This window comes from Harpia harpyja, chromosome 1 (genome assembly GCF_026419915.1).
Source record: "Harpia harpyja isolate bHarHar1 chromosome 1, bHarHar1 primary haplotype, whole genome shotgun sequence".
Lineage (NCBI taxonomy): Eukaryota > Metazoa > Chordata > Aves > Accipitriformes > Accipitridae > Harpia > Harpia harpyja.
Window position 1 is genome coordinate 80,536,682 of NC_068940.1, and position 20,053 is coordinate 80,556,734.

The following is a 20,053-nucleotide window of genomic DNA, read 5'->3' on the forward strand; positions in this document are numbered from 1 at the left end:
AGGGTGTTCCCCAGCACAACCACTACTCTTCTGTGAGCAGTGACTCAGTGTGCCATTGCCTGCACTTTCACTCTGCTCTTCCAGGCCGTGCACAGCTCTGAGGACTGTACACATGGCATCTGCAGGCTGCCCAAAGCCTTGCCTCTGCCAAGGCCAGTCCTGTGTTCAGGTGAAGCTGTGCTGAACAGAAACCTCCTACATCTACTCCTGATCAGCGCTGGAGTCTACTTCTCATGCACAGGATGCTTCAACACATTTTTCCTTCTAAAGCCGAAAAATATCCTTTTAACGGCTTCTTAAAGGTGCTTTTAAAATTCTACACACAGACCACACTTAACTGCTGACAGTCTGCATAACCTGAAGAACTTATGCATAGCACTGCAGTTGTACACAAAGCCCACTAAAGCTAGCTATGAAAGCGCACTGCATGCAAATTACTACTAATGGCTCTCTCGCAGTATGGGTGGAGAATTAAGGCTTATATTTAGCACTTCACATCCTAGTCTTCAGAGTTGAATTTAATTTACTTTTAGCACTCTCAAAGGCAAAACGTCCGATAATGAAGTTCAGGGAGGCACCAAAATCCCTTTTTACCCATAGCATCTATTACTCAAAACCGAGTTTTGCACAGCAAAATCCTGAGTCCTCAGTAAATGCTTCCAAAGGCGTAAGCTTTGCAGGCTCTCTCTCTCCCAAACCAAATACAGCAGCTTTACGGCAACCACGTGCAGGCGCCCGAGCTCTTTTGCCTTTACACGACACAACTCGAGGCAGCCTCGGGAGCCCAGCAGTGCCCGGCGGGGCGTCCTTTTCCTCGCAGCGGTCCGACGGAGGTGGCAGACCCCGGATCTCTTGGCCTGCCGCGGGGCTCCCCGAGCCGGGGCCGCGGGCCGGGCCCGGCCTCAGCTACCCTCGCCGGCCCGGCGTGCGAGGACAGGCCCCGGCCCCCGGCCCGGCGGCAGGGCGGGGAGGCGCATGATGAAACTTCGCGGCGGGTTTCAACAGCAGCAGGCGGCGGGGGAGGGGCCGGTGCCGGCGGGAGCCGCCTTCTTCATCACCCGCCGCGGCAAGGACGGCGGCTCTCCCGGCGCCGGCGGTCAGGACGGGGTAAGGCACCGGAGCGGGCGGCGGCTTCTCGGCGGCGGGGCCGCGCCGAGCAGGGCCGGCGGGCGCCGCCGGGCTCGCGGGCCGAGCGCAGCCGCGCCGGGCGGCCTTCGGGGGATGCCGGCCGCGGCACCCGGCCTTCCGCCGCCCTCGCCCCGCCGCCGGGCGGCCCCTCCGCGCCTTGCCCTGGCCTGTGAGCGAGGGCGCGGCGGGCCCGGGGTGCGCTGCAGCCGCCGGAGGAAGGGGCGGCCGTGTGGAGGGGGGCCCGGGGGGGCAGCGGGAACCTGCCGCGGGCGCCTGCGGTCGCCTCTTAGAAGAGCCCCGGAGGCCGTGGGGCACCCGGAAGCCGCCCCAGCTGGCGGGAAAGCCCAGCTCCATGTGCGGAGGCTGAGGTCCCCAGCGCCATCGCTTGCCCAGATGAGAAAGGCGCGGAGGGAGCAGTGCTGGTGCGGTGCCGTGGTCCCCTCGGCGTGCCTTTTCCAGCCCCGGTGTCCCTGGAGCTGTAGGCTTTGTGGCTCTCTGAACTCTAACCCCAGTGGCAGCTTGGGGCTTGGACTGAGGTCCCCGGTGCCATCACTTGACCTGTAGGTCCCCAGCCCCAGCCCACCTCTGCCATTAGTGAGGGCTCAGAGAGCTACAAGGCCTCTATCTCCAGGGTCACCGGGGCTGGAAAAGGCATGCTGCGGGGAGCACGGCACTGCACCAGCATTGCTCCCTCCACACCTTTTTCGTCTGGGCCTGCCACTGTGCTGGGGAAGCCTAGTCAAACCTCCCGTCTTTCAGTTTGAAACTGTTGCCCCTTGTGCTGTCACTACAGGCCTTGTTAAAATGCCCCTCTCCATCTTTCTATATTATAAGCCCTCTTTTTTATATACTGAAAGGCCGCAAACTGAAAGGACTGTTAACATTTCTGCTGAGGTGATGTTACTTCAACAGATCATACCCGCTGCCCGCTAATGATTTGTTCTATCTGTGCTCTGTAAAAAAAATCATAGACAACCTTGGTGTACCTAAAGGTAAACTTAAGCCTAATTTCTTGCTGGCCAAAGTTTGCTTATCATATTATTCTGTGCAAACGGGGTGTTACCTCGTGTTAGTAAAGTCTGCTATTCTCTTGATCAGTCCTCTTGACTGCTAAGCGATTAATAGCCTGTATTTGTTATTTGTGTTTTCTAGGTGTCAGCTCTTGCTTATAATGTTCATGTCTTTATTGAGCAGGTTGTCCACTTTCAGGTAGATCAACAGCCTCACAATGTGCGGTATCTGGGCCCTGTTTGGGAGTGATGAATGCCTTTCTGTCCAGTGTCTAAGTGCCATGAAGATAGCACACAGAGGTCCCGACGCGTTTCGTTTTGAGAACGTCAATGGATTCACCAACTGTTGTTTTGGTTTCCACCGCCTTGCGGTTGTTGATCAGTTATATGGTATGCAGCCTATCCGGGTGAAGAAATTCCCATATCTGTGGCTGTGTTACAACGGAGAAATCTACAATTTCAAACAGGTAAGTGTTGTATGGATCACGTGGCTTTTTTTTAAATTTTTTTTTTCCCCAAAAAAAGAAAATGTTTAAAATGTGGTGGACTGCAATATCAGAAAAAAATTTAAAAGTTATCAAATGACTAGTGTTTAAAAGGAAGTAAATTATCTCCGTGAGCTGTGAATCTGTGGTGGCTTAGTAATATACTTACTGTTTGATACTGAAAAATAATTTTTTAATTGACAACAAGGGCAATAAGTATTTGTATCTTCAGGTTTGATCAGTTTAAAATAAAGGTGCATTCTTCGTTATCTCTTGGGGAGGGGAATTCCAAGCCTCTGTCTTCCCTTCTCTCTTTATAATGCAAATGCTTTTAGACTGTCTTGCTCTTCAGTTATTTTGGGTCATTCTCCAAGCTGTTGGGTATTGCATTTTTATTTCTGCATATTGATCTAGATAGGATATGTCACTTATAATATATTAATGTATAGCATGCATGCTTATGTATTTATGTGAAAGCAACAAGCACTAGGGAGATGTTTCCAGTATGCCACCAAAGTCCTTAGGGGTCTGCAGCTTAAGGCAGATGCTTTGTGGGGATTTTGAGGGCCACCTAAGGAAGTCTCTCGGGCACAAAACAAGCAGCAACTCTGTACTTACTTCCTAACGTGTCTGAATGTCCCTGATGGGTGCGATACTGCTGCTGATCATCGTCTGTGTGCCTCAATCCCTGTGCTGAGATGTCCATGCTGCCTGTGTTACTCGGAAGTGATTCAGATCATCCAAATTTGGCGTATAAAGCAGCTTACAATTGTGACTGTTTCTGAATCATGCTGAAATTGAATGCTTAAAATGAATCATAAACTGAGCGTGGTAGTATCAGAAACGTGTGAATAATCTGAGATGTCTTAGTACTTCTAACATCACATTTTTGAAGTCAGAGTCAGGCTGCTGTCAGTGATGTCAGTACAGTCATTGGGAATTTGACTGAATAGGCAGATTTCTGCTCCCCCTGTCCCCCAATTCTTAAGTATCTGTCTGTTTGAAAGGTGAGGTACACTTTGCCCTGCAGTACACGTGAAATGTATTGTACCAACAGTCTGTAGTACTTGTTGTGTTTTGCATTGTGGTTCTTCTGCTGTTGAAAGCAGTAAGAATTACTCTCAATCATGCTACACACACAATCATAAGGGGACTTCAATTATGCAAAAGTTGCATGGTTATCTGGAGGAATTTGTTCGGTTGGTCTCACTACATTATGTACCCTCTTTCTTTATAAAGAGATTTTTCTTTCAGGCTTGTGGCTGAAACCTACCCAGGAAAGGATTGTTGGTGCAACAGGCATCTTGTTTAGGGCAATGACTTAGTTATTTCGATATTGACTCGGTTTGATCCAAGACTTTGCCCCGTAAATAACAATTAAAACCAAAGAACTTAAGTTAAAATGCTAAAGTGTTGGTTTTGTGGGGTTTCTTGGCTTGTTAGTGTTTTATTGAAACCTCCTCTTTCCCCCTGTCTGGTAGATATTGAAAGGACTTTAAGAGTAGCGCTGCAAGAACATGAAGAATATTTGGTCTGACTTAAGTCTGACAGCTAATTTCTTCTTCCCCCACTCCATCTGCACAGGCAGAGTGAAAAGGTTAGTTAGAGGAATGGAGGAAGATTAGGCAGAAGGAAATTCTCTGTGCATAAAAAAAAAACAACCACTGGGGAATTGCAGTGACTGCATAAGTAAACCAAAGTTTATTTCTGAAGTACTTTACTCTGCAGAGATGTTACCAGTGTCTATGTGTTTTGGGGCAGGGAGGGGTTTATGTAAATGTTATTATTATCTGATAAGAAAGTGGCACCAAGTGATTTGAGACTACGATAAATGATGTCTTTGTTTCTGGTCCTGTTTGGAGTTGGTTTTTTTAGAAGCAGTGGCTGCCTGCTTCTGCCTTTTGTCTGTGGGAAATGGGGAGGCTAGTGCTTCTGAAGACCAGGGTCATGGGTTTGCAGTTTGACATCCTCAGATAGAGATGTATCCATGAAAACTTGCCATAATGTGAATTGCTTAAGACTGCAGAGTCAATCTACAGTGTCTGAGAGATGATCCTGGATAATATTTCGAACACAAAAGCCTCATTTCCTTCTTTGTCAGAAATGTCTATATAACTTTTGAACTGTGATTTAAAAAAAAAAAATCAGTTTTTCTTATTAAACAATTACATGAATGATGTTTTTTCAATTAATAAGCAGTCAATGTTTGCAAATGCTTATTCAAGTTTTTCTTCATATTTTTTCTTAGTTGCAGAAGCAGTTTGGATTTGAATTTCAAACGTTAGTGGATGGTGAGGTTATCCTTCATCTTTACAACAGAGGAGGAATAGAACAAACTGCATCCATGCTAGATGGTGTATTTGCTTTCATTCTTCTGGACACTGCAAACAGAAAAGTGTTTCTGGCAAGAGATACTTATGGAGTCAGACCACTTTTCAAGGTGCTGACTGATGATGGATTTTTGGGTGTCTGTTCTGAGGCAAAAGGTAAAACCAGTTGTGTTTAGCGCCTACATAATCTTAGGTATTGTTGTCGGAGACAAACTTCTTTGTCAGGCTTTTCTTCTAAGTGTGAAGAGAAAGTGAACTGTAAGTTCAGTAATAAATGAACTATATTTAGTAGTATAAGAACTACACGTTATTAAAACAAAAACCACAGACAGTAAACCTCTAAGATGTTTAATTGTCCTTAATATCTCTAAAATAACTTGCTTATTTAATTTTATAATTCTTTGTGTTCTGGAATCATAGCAGTATTGAGCCCAAGATGTTTTATGTTACCCCAAAGTTAAATGTAGTGTATAGAGTTAGGCTAGATTTATGCTATGATAAATTATAGAATTTGTTCCTGGTGTTCTATGGTGAACTGGGAAATAATGCCACAAGAACTGCTAATCTGTAAAAGCCAAGAATTTTAAAACCCTACTGAAATTTCCTGCAGCATTGGGTAATTTTCTAGTGGCACTTACTTAATTTGATGATTTTTTTCTTTCGAGATGACACATTCACTACTTTTTTTTTTTCTTAACTAATTATTTCTAGTCTTGACACTTGGATAAACAAATCCAAACAGTGCCAAAAGGGAGTTTATTGCCTGAAATGCACTTTGGCTAAAATTGGCTTTCACGATTATTTGTGTCTTTCCCATTTACCGTATATCAATTTTATTATCAGACTCCAATGTAGGTCGACTCCTCTAATAGTAGTACTACATACTGGTACTAAGAGCCGTACCATCTCTGCTTTTTGGGGAGGAAGAAGGGAAGTGAATACTTTAGGGACTGTGTCCTATAACCATCACAGTGAATTACCAGTCCCTTTCTAACACGAATTCAGTATCTCTTTTGTGGCGTTCCTCAAGGGGCATCTAAGTGACCAGCAGGTGCAAAACATCCTCTTTCCCAAGAGGAATGGAAATGAGGTTTGTCTACAAGTCTGATTCTTGGCATTCATTAGCAGTGGTGTAGATCAGTCTGGAGCTGATGAGTTATGAAATCACTAAATCAATGTCAATTAAGCAATCACTTCAGTGATGTAGTTTTATTACAAACCCCTTGTTAGCTTGACTACACTTGATTTTAAACACAGAATCTGTTCTCAATTGTCATCTGAATTCTCGTAAGCATATGACACCTTGACCAGGATATCATGTAGTCAGTAAGAAAAGTGCTCTTCTTAATGTTCATGGGGCTGAATTGCTACTTGCCAATTAGTAAAACTTGCTGGCTTCCTTTCTCTGCTATCTGTCTCAGCTTGAGATGGCTGTGTGCAGCCTGCCAGAAGCAGAATCATGCTCTAGCCAGGGCAGACTCTGACTCAAAATGATATTTTTTAATACCAAATTTAGGACCTGGAGAAAATATTTGTGTGTAGTTTTAGTACAGAGGCTGTTGAGTGAGGTATGACTTAACTATCCTAGGTCAAAAACTCTGACTTTTTTTTTTTCTCATTTTATCTGTAGGACTTATCAACTTAAAGCATTCAACATCCTTATGTCCTAAAGTGGAACCGTTTCTCCCAGGTCATTATGAAGTGTTGGATTTAAAGCCCTCTGGCAAGGTTGCATCAGTGGAATTAGTAAAATTTCATAGCTATAAAGATGAACCACTCCATGTTGCATGTGATACAGTGGAAACTCTGCCTTCAGGTAGTACAGCAAAGCATTTGCTACTTATTTTGATTAAAAAGTGAAAAAATTATAATCTTTGAATATAAAATTTGCATTGATTGGTTTAAAAAAGTGCCATTTAAAAAAAAAACTGGAAGAACCTTTATAATGTAGGGACTTAAGAACTGGTTTTGTAGGCAGTCATGTACAAAGATGAACTTGCATGCCCTCATTATCAAAGGAAATTCAGACAAATATCTTTGTTTCCTAGTAGCATAATCCAGCAAAGTCTGAGTAATACTTCTTGAATTTGTTTCCTCTTTTTTTTTCTGGACAGGCTTTGATCTTGAAACTGTGAAAAGCAACATCCGTATTCTCTTTGAAAATGCTGTTAGAAAACGTTTGATGGCTCACAGAAGGATTGGTTGTCTTCTGTCAGGTAAGTAGCAAGAATCACAATAATTCTGTGTCCTCTCTCTCTTTTGCCCATCCTCTGCTAGTTAGAGGAAAGCATACTGACTGTTCTGCTGTGCTGTACCTGAGGTGATCTGAATCTTCATTCACTTTTTAGAGCAGAGAACAGAGAACTTGTTCGTTTGTGATAAAGTTTTCCAGTTAACAAGTATCTTGAAAGTCTTATGCTTTTAAAGGTTACTCTAGGCTGGGATGCTGGCTTGTTGAGACACTGACCATTTTTAACTAAGAGGAAAGAAATATAATATTCTTATTGAAAAATCACCCAATATACTCTTAAATATATGAGATTTGTGCTTAAGTTGGTGTTGAAAATGTAATTATTATATTCACTTTGCTCAGATTGAGCATAGAAGAAAAACCTTGGCATGTTTCAGATAGCAGGAGGAAGTGAAGTTCATACTTGTCACCTTCTTTGCTGTAGCCTCCATCCTAGAATGCCCTTGATTTACCAAATTACAGGGGACCATCTGGACCAAAATTATTTGCTACACTCTTTTTCAGGTGAGGTAATAGCTTGTGGTACAGGAAGTTGTTCACTGACTTAGCTGATCGGTGTTGTGATATGGTGGTTCAGTGTTACAGAGGTACTTTACAGAGGTAAGGCTTTGTAGCCATGGGACTGACGTCTTATTTAGTGTGGTTTTGTAGCACTTTGTACGTGTAGTTAGAGTTCTGATATGCTGTTCATGCATTCATTGAACATCAGTAATTACACTCATTTATCATGAACCCTATTAAATATGCATTTGAATGAGAGAGAACTGACTAGGAGATACTGTTGGACCATTTCCTTACTGTGGCATCATAAAAAGTAGGAAGGAGGTAAATGAAACAGGGAAATACACAGTTGGAAGATCCCAGCCTCAGTAGAAAGCATGTTCAAAACCCAAATTAGAAGGTAGTCAGCAGCTCCTCAGATGCACATGCAGAATGTATTAGTAGCAAAACTAAGTGCCCATGCTGGTATAATACCAGAGTATCTCAGTGCTTCACAATTTTGAGTATGCTTGGAGCATCACAGTTGGAGAAGTTCTTTTGTTTCCAGTCACAGAGGGAGTTCTGCAACTTCACAGTGGAAACTCAGGTTTTGATTTCCCTGATTTCTGCATCCTAGGCACTCAGTTCGATTTCTGTGCTCTCCTTTTCTCAGACTCTGCATGTAATTTCTAGAGAAGGAGATTTTTTTTTTTTTTACAAGGTAGCATGCCCGCAAAGGGGATCGGGGTGGGAATGAATGCTAATGCACTCAGCTGAAAAACCACATGCAGACTGTAGGAAACAAAGAGAAGAGGATTTTGCCTCATGCTTGTCAGAACTGCAGGCAGGTGTGGGAGGACAGGTACTGTGTTTTGCTCAGTACTTCAAAGGGGAGCAGCAAGTAGAACTAGTCAAGGATTAGCAGAACTAGCTCATGAGAATAAGAAGGTGGAGCCTTAGGGTACATATAAGCAGTTTGCACATCTCTCGGTTTTATTTTCCATTTGTTTTCCAAACTGTTCAAATCTTTCCACTGTCCCCCTCTGAGAAGGAAGAGGATTTAAAAAAAAAGAATGTCACTGGTGAACCTTTTCACTTTTGAAAAATGATTGGGGAAGAGTGGAATCCTTACACTAAACATTCTGTTCTTTTACTTAATTCTTTTTTATTCAAACAGCAAACCAAAAAAAAATTACATAGTTCTGTCAGTAGAGTATCAAATGTGTAGGTAGGAAGAGGACAGAGAGCAGTTTTGAAATGGAGACTAAATCCCATTATAGCGGAGTTTAGAAGGGGCATGTTCTGTTGTGGTACAATGTTTTCGGAATACTTTCTGTGTATCTTAAAGAAGGATTTCCACTGATGCTTCTGACACCAAAAGTACTAACAACTGTTACTGAAGATGTTCCACTAAAGTTGCCTGATTCTCTTGTTAAGCAGAGGTAAATGTGCACTTGTACAAGAAGTACCTTGGATTCACATGGCTTAAAAATGAAGTCCACTCAGGAGATTCCACTATCTAGATTCAGTGTCCTTAAGGGGAAACAAAAAAAACAGTCAAACACCTAACCAAATAATTTGTTCTCTTGGCAGGGGGCTTAGATTCCAGCTTGGTTGCAGCTGTTCTTCTGAAACTGATGAAAGAAATCAACATCAATTATCCATTACAAACCTTTGCAATTGGAATGGAAAACAGTCCCGACTTACTGGCTGCCAGAAAGGTATAGTAAGCATTGCTTTCAGTTTGTTCTGAGCTGCTGAATGCTAAACAGTGTGTATTAATGGTGCTAACTTCATGGTATGGTTTTAATAGTAACACTGAATATTCATGTATTGCTGTGATGTAAATTGAGTTTGCAGTAAATCATTTAGTACAACATTTGCTGCTTAGTTAAATCTTACAAAAGAGATAATTGAGCCTTACTTGCTTTCTCTTGCATTTGGAAGACTTTCCTGACAGACTCCCATTGCATTGTTACCAAAAGGATGGTACTTCGGAGTTGTCTCAATTCTGCCTCTGTGTTTTAGGGTAAATCTCCATGCTATGATTCCTATGCTATGGCATTTGTCTATATGTTAAATATTGTAAGTTAATCATCAGTTTACCGAATTAAGAGCCTTGTACAAACAGTTTGGCATCTGGGGTACCCTTTAGGTATCCAGGCTGTTACGGCTTTTGAACTGCTTTTTCTCTTCTGGGCAAATATATGAAGTATTTAGAGCCTCTACAGATTCTGTTATGCTTTGGGCAAGCAGTTGGATGGTCTGTTGTAATCATGATTGAACACTGTAATTACGGAGACTGTGTTCCCTGTGGTGAATGCGCCACTGCAAGTCAGAGGGGCTGCTACAGTATCATCTTTTCTTGGCCTAATGTCATGTAATTCTCACTGTGGCAGAAGGGAGCTGGTGCTTTCACTATGTGTGTGTGTGTTTTGAACACAAGGTATGTTTAAAAAATGTTTTAATTGAAAAGCAATACATTATTGTGACCTTTTACAAACAGGTGGCAGCACATATAGGCAGTGAACATCATGAAGTAATATTTAATTCTGAAGAGGGAATTCAGGCAATAGAGGAGGTTATCTTCTCCTTGGAAACCTATGATATAACAACAATAAGAGCTTCAATTGGTAAGATTTTTTTTTAATCGCAATCTTTGCTTTATATCGCCCAAATAAAATTTTATGTAAAATCATGTAGTCATCTATTAGATCCTTTAGCTGTCACAGAATCTGGGAACCGGGACTCCCACGTTCTGCTTTGCAGTCTTGTGTGTGATACCACACTGAGGCAAAAGCAGTTATTAGTTTCAGAGTCACTGACTGTACAAAACAATTGTCAAGATCTGTTCCTGAAGCTTTGGGATGAAAACCAAAAGTTATTTGAAGAAGAAACGTTAGATCTACAGGTCTAGGTTTTCTGCTCTGATAAGTATGAACCTTGGAGGAAGGGGGAAAATTCACAGGTTATCTGAGGTACTGAATGTTATGATAGCAAAACGGTTATGATTACCCTTTCCTTGCATAATCTTAATACTAAAGTGAAGTATTTCTTGTCACCTTCTAGTAACACATGTGCACTCAAGCCAGGTAGACTTCTTATAAAGTATGCTTGATTCTGAGAAACAAAGGAAGTCACCAGCAGCTTCTTGCAAAGGGTTGCCAACCTGATAAGAATGAAAAACCCTAATCCAGTGTGACCTTCTGTGTAATGCCAGCTACGGCATTTTACCCAGTTAATCTTGTGTCAGCCTAAAACATTGTAAAAAAAGTTAATAAGCCAAATAGGCAACACAGTTTTGAAAATCCAGGTCCCTGCCTGTAATTTAGTACATGAAGATAGGACTTCGCAATGTGAAATATTGAAAGTGTTTCTTTAAAAAATAAAGCCAGCTTTTCATATATCATCTTTCTTTGTGATTGCTGCTTAGTATGAGAAATAATGAACTAGATCCTTTTCGTTAGATCTCTAATACTTTTGTTATAAACCCATATTGTTTGGATAGATGCAATGAGGGGAAGGCATAATTCTGATTAATAAATAATTCTTTACAAAAAAATAATTGAAAAAAGGGTTTCATCCAGTTCAACCTGCAGTGGCAGAGAGTTAAACAGGAACTTTTGCTGGTAGTTTTGTTCTCCAAAGCTAGGTTTTTTCAGGACTGTACTGGAATTAATCATGGGCTTAATTTTGAACTGAGTCAGAACAACTCCTCTGTGTGTTCCTGCGGGAATCCTCCAGCATTCCCAGCATCAGACAGACACATCTTTCTGATATTTTGAGGGTTAAGAGTAAGTACACAGTTTAGATGTATTTGCAGCACTTTAGTTAGTGTGGCTGTTGATGGCTTTGAATAACAATGAATTGTTATTTTAGCATATTGCAGTTGTTTGCTACAGAAGAAAGTAGTGTAGGAGAGGAACTTCTAAAATGCCGAATTTAAAACTGTACTAGCTGTGTATAGCATCATACATGTAGCTGTATTTTAATAACTTTATACTTTTTTTTTTTAAGGTATGTATCTTGTCTCCAAATATATACGGAAGAAAACAGACAGTGTGGTCATTTTTTCAGGAGAAGGATCAGATGAGCTGACACAAGGATATATATATTTCCATAAGGTAATTATATTCCCTATACAGAAAGCCCCTGAGTTGCTCGTTCTCCCCTTCAACGGAAAACCTCTGAGATTTTAAGGTGTTATGTTTGAGAGTTTTCACAGCTGTTTATTTGTTGAGACTTTCCCCTGAGGTGGCATAAAATCCAAGGGATTTAATTTAATCACCTAAAAAATAACTTTTTTTTTTTTTAAACTTCAGAATTCCTGAGACTGTTATTTCTTGTATGTAGTCTTTGCTAGTTCTAGACCACTCAGTGATCACTATAACTCAAACACAGGACAGCAAGTAATGGTTCCCTCAGTGCAGCTGTATTATGTCTGTGTGCTACATGCTTATGTCTGGTTGCAGGCGCCATCTCCCGAAGAAGCTGCAGAAGAGAGCGAGAGGCTTCTGAAGGAGCTCTATCTGTTTGATGTACTTCGTGCGGACAGAACTACTGCAGCACATGGGTAAGACATAGTCTCTTGGATGCTGAGGACTCATGTGATTTAAAAGCCTAAGAAGATCTTAAAAGTTCAGCTGCTGTTGAGGAAATTACAACAGTTAATTGTTGACTTGTTACTGTTTGAATTACTGAGTGATTCAGAATATTGTGATGCAGGATAATTCCTACTGTCTGGGTCTAAACTACTCTAAGATGATCATCGGTCTTCATCGTAGTAGTAGCAAATGGGGTGCACCCCATAGTCTGCTTGAGCTCTGTATCTTACTATAACTCAAGATACCACCTGCCTTGGTAGAACAGGCATTGCTAACATTCCAGATATGCACAGGCACTCAGGGTGTGCTCTGAATGGGTGGGAAGCACAGCATGAAGCACAGATTGAGAGCAGCCCTGCGGAGAAGGACTTGGGGGTGTTGGTTAACAAGAAGCTCAACATGACCTGGCAATGTGTGCTCGCAGCCCAGAAAGCCAACCGTATCCTGGGCTGCACCAAAAGAAGCCTGGCCAGCAGGTCGAGGGAGGTGATTCTGCCCCTCTGCTCCACTCTGGTGAGACCCCACCTGGAGTACTGCGTCCAGGTCTGGGGGCCCCAACATAAGAAGGACGTGGACCTGTTGGATTGGGTCCAGAGGAGGGCCACAAAGATGATCAGAGAGCTGGAGCACCTCCCCTATGAAGAAAGGCTGAGAGAGTTGGGATTGTTGAGCCTGGAGAAGAGCAGGCTCCGGGGAGACATTATAGCGGCCTTCCAGTACCTAAAGGGGGCCTACAGGAAGGGCAGAGAGGGACTTTTTACAAGGGCGTGTAGTGATAGGACAAGGGGTAATGGCTTTAAACTGAAAGAATGTAGATTTAGATTAGATGTAAGGAAGAAGCTCTTTACTGTGAGGATGGTGAGGCACAGGAACAGGTTGCCCAGAGAGGTTGTGGATGCCCCATCCCTGGAAGTGTTCAAGGCCAGGTTGGATGGGACTTTGAGCAACCTGGTCTAGTGGAAGGTGTCCCTGCCCATGGCAGGGGGGTTGGAACTAGATGGTCTTTAATGTCCCTTCCAACCCAAACCATTCTATGATTCTATGAGGGCTAGCAGTCTACGGGGCAGGCAAATCTGGTCTTCAGAGTAATCATCAATCACGTTTCTGTTCTAAACACTGCAAGGCAAACTTGCTGTTGCGATTGCTACAGACAATGTTTTACCAAAGAAAGTTTTAGCGGATGAGGAAAGACAGTGGATTTGGGTGCTGTTTCTTAACAGTAAGAGAGGAGGAGTGACACTATGAATCTAATTGCATCTGCTTACAGTACCTCTTGATTAATTGCATCTGCTTAGAGTAGCTCTTGATTCTGAAGCAAAAGACTGCTGGGGATTTGTATGCCAAGATGAAATTGAAGTTGTAGCCTGAAGGAATTAGAGCAACAGCAAACCACACTGCAAAATTTAATCTGGTCTTCTGTGACTATAGGGCCCACTGTGTTGCCAACTGATGCAGGAGTATCTTTTAGCTGGGATAGTACTGGTCTTTATAGAAGCAGTGAATTAGAAACATAAATATACAGAGTTAAAGAGGGAAGGCAAAGTTGTATTTGACTTTGGGGTTTTTTGAGGTTTAGACAAAGAGGAATCCTGAATCTGATAATCAGCATGTGTATGAAGAATTAGAAAAACGTACTGAAAGAGGAAAAGTATGTGCATTGAGTCGGGTAGCTGACTGTAATAAAGAGATGTTAGGATACAATCTGTGTGACCGATATCTTAAAGAATCACCAAATTGCACACTGCAAAAAATAGCATTATTTTACTAAAGAAGTACCTTAATTAAAAGGAGAATATTGTTGAGAAGCTGGCTGTAGATGAGAAAAAGATGGTACCTGTGGCAAAACAAACAACTTACCTATTGGGAAACTTGCATTGTATGTTGATCCTGCCACAAAATGACTTGCCTGTTTTTTTATAAATATCTTAGGTTTCTCTTTCCTATATAAAAGATGGACAGGGTGCAGGAGGCCTGCCATTTGCCTCATAATTTGTTTTGTGCTAGAAAGTTTGGCCACATATCCAACCAAGGCTGTTCAATATCTGGCTGCTCTTCTTTGGAGAGTTGCCATTTCTTGAAGAGAAGCTGGGGTCAGCTTCACAGCACTGCTAGGAAGAAAGAACCCTTGTATTAACAAATTAAAACTGAATTTAAGGTGTTCAGATTTATGGAGAAAAGGGAAAGGAAATAATGAGGAGGAAGGAAAAGATGAAGGAGATGATGATGAGGGAGAGGAAAGAGTAGAGAGGAAATGATGAAAGTACCTTTATCAGTTAGAAAAAAATAACTGTAAGGAAAGACTTGCAAGGGAAATCTTGTCAGTATATGTGGAAACTGAGCCTCAGTACTTGACTGCTGAATGATGATACTTTTTTTTGGGAAGATGGGTATTACCTGAAGTAGTTGAAGCTTTTTATCAGAGGAGAAGCTACAGAGACAATGAAATTACTACAATGCAGTATAACATCTCCATTTGACTTTGAAGCTGGGCAGCATACAGTCTCTTGAGGAAACACACTGAGAGGGGTTCTTCCTACCGAAGACACAGTTACTGTAATTTTATTTGTTGCCTTCTGTGTCCTTAGAAGCCATGGTATGCATAAAAGAATGTAAGCAGAAAGACTTTGTTCGTGTCTACCTGCCACTGGTATAGGAGAGAACTTGTGCAAATGCTGCAGAATCAGTAGCCAATAGCTTAATGGTGTCCATGCAGGCTCCTTTTCATTGTTTCTTGAAAACACAAACAAATGTGGATTTCAGAAATGACAGCAGAAATCCTTGCTTGGTTCTGTGACATCTTTACAAATGCTGGTGCAAATCCCAGTGAGCAACTTGGTAGTTCTCTGGGGGCAACAGGATTTTTTTCAGTGTGTTTTTGCTTACATGGTACAACGGTTGTTGCAAATCCTGCAGGACTGTAGTCTTTAAATTCATTGTACTAGAAGCTGTCCAGCAGATGGCATCATAAATCATCGAGATCTTTATTTAATCTGTGCAGACCATATACTTAACTTTCCAAATTGATGAATTGAATGCAGATAGTCATGAATATGCAAGGAAAATTTCTTCTAAGTAAGAGCAGAAAACCTAGTGTTTATGTGAAAGACAGGGAAAGCTTAACTGTTACAGAATTTGTAAGTAGATGACTTGTTGGATTAATTCAGTATCTTTTCTATTTATTTCCCCTATTTAGTCTTGAACTGAGAGTCCCATTTTTGGATCATCGGTTTACTTCTTATTATTTATCTCTACCAGCAGAACTGCGAATCCCAAAGGTATGTAAAACTAGGGTTGGACGCAAGTGTACACAATTAGAACACAAATTCACTGATACGTGTTCTAAGCATGACCAAATTGCTGAATTCAGTGATTAAGTCTATACCCAAAGTCAAGCATGCTCTTAAATATTTTGCTGGATTGTTGCACTACTGGGAAACCTTTTCTGACCAGACTTTCTGAAAGGAAACCATTTCTGAGATGTTTAAAGCCAGATCTTTGTACTGCAGTTCCTGAGACTCACAACATTGTTTGTTGTTCTGCAAACAGAATGGAATTGAAAAATACCTTTTAAGACAGTCCTTTGAAGATACCAACTTACTTCCCAAAGAAATACTCTGGAGACCCAAAGAAGCTTTCAGTGATGGTATAGCATCAGTAAAGAAATCCTGGTTTTCTATTCTTCAGGACTATATTGATCAACAGGTACAATACCACTTTTTTTTTTTTTTTTTTTTTTGTCTTTCACATTTAGGTGTATTAGATATGGCTGCCAAGGGGAGGCAGCTCACATGCTTAGTTGGAAGAATAAATCTGGGTATCACAGTAATTTGAGCTTTGTGGTGGAGGAGCAAGATAAACCATAATCAGTGGTCTTCTAGCTGTCTGAGTTGGTTAAAGGCATTTGAAATCCTAAATACAAAGAAATGCTAGAGCCTGACACAAATGACTGTGTAAGGAAATGAACATTACTTAAGTATCTGGATTTCAAATTAGATCGTGTGTCAGCAAACGCAGTTTCTGGGTTACACACAAAGCAGCTGCTTCAGCTGAAGGCACTTGCATGAACTTGCTCTGCAGCTGAGTAACAGCATAATGACTTTATAATGTCCTTTCTTGTTTGTGTCATTCGTTTTTCCCAGCCATGCCTAGCTAAGCCTTCTGCTTTTTAAAGCCTCTGCTTGCATTGCTAACCAATGAAGACTTACAGCATTTTGGCTTTGGGCAAAGGATAATCATCTCTGGTGTACAGTAGTTTAATCATCAAGAGAAAGGAATAACACCCAGTTTACACCAGAGCTCTGTTATACAGAAATATGTGTAGTCGAGCCTGTGGACGAGTACTTGTCTGTCCTACCACCAACTGCTTGTTTCCCATTTTCTTTCTCTTTCAGGCAAGAAAGTAGCTGGGTCAGGCAACAGTGTTGTGCTGCCTGTACTGAACCTATATTGGTGTAGTAGGGGCAGATTTATTTCATGGCTGTGAGGAGTTAGACAGCATGTTGGCAGTGGAAGCGGCCTTAGAAATTGTCTCAACTGGTGCAACTATTCATCCTCCCTTTCTTAGCCACCTTAGCAACTGCAGGTGTCTTTGCCTCTGCATCCCAGGTCTTTTGTTGCTATGAGCAAGCAGAGTCAACAGCTCTCTGTGAGCTGAAAAAAAAACCAGGAAGCTGCTTACATGGCAAAAAAGACTGCTTTAAGTTGTTCCGGTTGAATCACAGCAAAGAGAAGGATAGGAAAGAAGTTTTTGTGAGCTTACTAACAAAGGTGCTTGTAACCCAAAGAGAAATAGGCTTCACATACACTGCAGAGAGAAATATTAACAGGACTGGAAATATAGTTATGTGTTCATAAAGATCAAGGGAGCCTATGACAAAAATTGACCTGGCAGAAACGTCTGCCTCTGGAATAGACACTTTTTTTTTAAACCTGTGGGCATTTAGTGGTTGGTAAAGCCTTGCATGTCTTTAACTTGCAGCAAATCAACTTGTGAAAGTTACATGTATTTGCAGCTTAACTTGAGTTTTGCTTATGTCTATAGGTTGATGACCTTCTGCTGGAAAAGGCAGTGGAGAAATATCCTTTCAATCCTCCTAAAACAAAAGAAAGTTATTACTACCGCCAGATCTTTGAAAAGCACTACTCAGGGCAAAGCAGCTGGCTGCCCCACTACTGGATGCCAAGATGGGTTAAAGCTACTGATCCTTCTGCTCGCACGTTGAAGCATTACAAGTCAGCTACCCAAGAATAGGCTGTTGAAATAATCCCCCAAATAGAAGTGCTGCAAGCAATTTGCATGCACTCTGCTTTTAAAAAAACAAACAAATTATGCAAACCTAAAGCTTAAAAGGTCTTTAAGATGCATTTTGACAATGCTGTTGGAAATAAGAGCTTTCTGTGGTTCATGTACTATCAAAAATTCACCCTGCTGTACCAAAACTTTGTAATTCTTGGGAAAATACTTTATGGACAAGGAACTACCTTATTTGGCAGCTCTGTTCCTTATGTGACGTCGATTGTATTCATTTGCCTTGCAGTCGTTTAATCGTCGTTTAATATATTTTAACGTGAGCTCTGTTTTGAGGACTTGAATAAGGCAAAGTGATGCAAACTGCTGCAGGCCCTCTGAGCAAAGGGGAATTTGACCCTAGTTATTTAGTGATTTGTGTTCCTGGCTGTGGGATTTGGATAGTCTGTCTATATTATTCTATTTTGAATGTCTTTCTAAGCATTCCTGAGAACCTTGGTCTGGTTTTCAAAAGGTATTTAGATATTCATAGCTATGCAGAGTTGCTTACTAGAGTTTATAATAGTGGTGGTGCTGGGTGTTACTTAAATGAATGGGAATCTTATTTGTTACTGTGAAGCCACCAGTTTGCTGTTTTGAATGTTGTAAATATACCAGCAGTCTAAAGATATTGTGACTTATCAAAGAGCAGAACAGACAAGAGAAGCCGAGTTACGTCTTTGTTTCTAACTCAAGGGCTTCAATTTTTAAATGTATTTATTATTCTTGAAAATAGAGTGTTAACCAGGTGATTTGTATCAGTCTGATGGAAGTTGCATGATTAAGTATTTTAAGACATTTTTCACTTACCGTGAGAGTTTTTCCACCTGTATGATGAAAAGGTAGACCGTGTTGCTGCTCAGCTGCATGTGGCCAACTGTGTGGTGAACCAACCCTGTTAACCGTAGATTTTAGTCAGACAAAGCATCACTGAAGACAGTGGGATCAGACACCTTGCTTGTAAAAATGGAAAAAAAGCTTCTTCAGAAACCACAAGAGCTTCTAATACCCTACTGAAAAACACATGACTGTTTACCCAGGACAACTTTTTATTAACTACTTAGGCATGGGGGCTGCTTTTTTAAAGGTAACTTAAACATAAGGGTGGTCAAGAAATATACATGTGTGCTGCAGATTGACTTGATTAGCATCATGCTCTTTAAGAAGACAGAAGTCTAGTTTATTGTCCCTCTTGACTAGGAAACCAAAGCCAATTGTTATTTAAAAGATAAAATATAAGCAATTCTGGTTTAAAATATTCATAAAATGACTGACTGTGTATTTATTACTCCCCCGCTAATCCTGCGTCTGAATCTCTATTCCAGAAACGTTACTGAAGCCTCTCGGTGGTACCATGGAGCCCATGAACTGTCCAGCTATGGCCAGTAGTGGCCATATTTTGACATAAACTTGCACATACTAGTTATTTATGAATATATGATGAGTAAGGTAATATGTTCTGCAGCCTTCTTTACATAAGGGCCATGTGCATGTCTTTTTGGATTTCTTTGAAGCAGCAAAGTCTATTTTGACTTGGGAGAGGAGTATAGAGTATGTTGATTAGGTACTGATGTGTAAAGATAAGATTTACTACTCACTGTAAACTTCCCAAGGCTGAAATGATAAGAAAATAGCATTTGCCTGAGGTAAAAATAGGCTCAACACATTTTGGGGTCATTACTCAAATGCACTTTCTGCTGCAACATTGTCAGGTATTCAAGGAAATCTACCTTAATTTTTTTAATTCCTCATAACATTGGCCATTTACCTAGTGAGGGAAGATCCTAGACTGGTGATTCTAATTATTTTAGCTTTTTACTGATGTGCAGAGGAAAAATACAGTGTTTGCTGCCTTACTCTGGTTAAAAGTATAACTGCTAAGAGTCTCGGGAATGAAAACCTGTTCATTCTTTCTCCATTTATAGACCCGAATTCTACAGCCTTTTCAGCTTCTGTGACACTCTGTACTTTCTGTTTTCTTTTTTTCTTTTTTTTTTTTTTTTTGAAAACAACAGCTACTCCGGATCATCTGCTAGCTGCAGACATGTTTGTAATTTGTCACAGGAGGGAATGGGATGCAGGTCCAGTATGCAACACTGTCTTGCCCAGTTTTACTTTTTATCTTTCTTGCTTCCTGCTGTGGTTGCCTCCTTTTCTCACTCTGGGGTTTTTTTGGAGAAAATTAAGCTGGACTATTCTGACAGCTTGAGTATGTTGGTTTGAGTAGTGTGTCAGAGGTGGGGATGGGGAATTAAAGTCAGTGGTCCACCTCAGAGGGAGGAGATAGGTAACGGCTTGCAGGACTGCTGAGGGCTGGGGGAGAACCTGTAGGGTTCTTGCAAAGTGGATAAAATAGTGTGGTTTATTTTTATTTATTGGTTTTATTTTTTTGCTTTGGATTGATTAAATTATTAAATGATGTTTTCACTGCAATCTCTCCCTCTTTTGAGGAAGGAGAAGTAAAGAGCTTATCTTCCA

At 41.3% G+C, this 20,053-nt stretch overlaps 1 protein-coding gene across 2 annotated transcripts; it reads left to right on the forward strand.

Moving 5' to 3' along the window:
- The first annotated feature begins 976 nt into the window (after positions 1-976).
- Positions 977-18,842, forward strand: ASNS (asparagine synthetase (glutamine-hydrolyzing)). Of its 2 annotated transcripts, none has more exons than XM_052801603.1 (12): positions 977-1,107; positions 2,323-2,605; positions 4,872-5,109; positions 6,584-6,769; positions 7,068-7,169; positions 9,278-9,405; positions 10,191-10,317; positions 11,702-11,808; positions 12,157-12,257; positions 15,482-15,563; positions 15,835-15,990; positions 17,330-18,842. In XM_052801603.1, exons 2-12 carry the CDS (start codon positions 2,357-2,359, stop codon positions 17,537-17,539), a joined length of 1,686 nt encoding a protein of 561 aa, XP_052657563.1. In that variant the 5' UTR covers positions 977-1,107; positions 2,323-2,356; the 3' UTR covers positions 17,540-18,842. The 2 variants fall into 2 exon arrangements, with proteins under 2 accessions (XP_052657563.1, XP_052657572.1); XM_052801612.1 differs by having other exon boundaries at positions 978-1,107; positions 2,338-2,605.
- The last annotated feature ends 1,211 nt before the right edge of the window (positions 18,843-20,053 follow it).

Coding starts and splice junctions, on each gene's coding strand:
- ASNS (XM_052801603.1), top strand. CDS start 2,357: ATGTGCGGTATCTGGGCCCTGTTTGGGAGTGATGAATGCCTTTCTGTC. Junction 5,110..6,583: donor TGTCTGTTCTGAGGCAAAAG/GTAAAACCAGTT, acceptor TTTTATCTGTAG/GACTTATCAACTTAAAGCAT. Junction 11,809..12,156: donor GATATATATATTTCCATAAG/GTAATTATATTC, acceptor GTCTGGTTGCAG/GCGCCATCTCCCGAAGAAGC.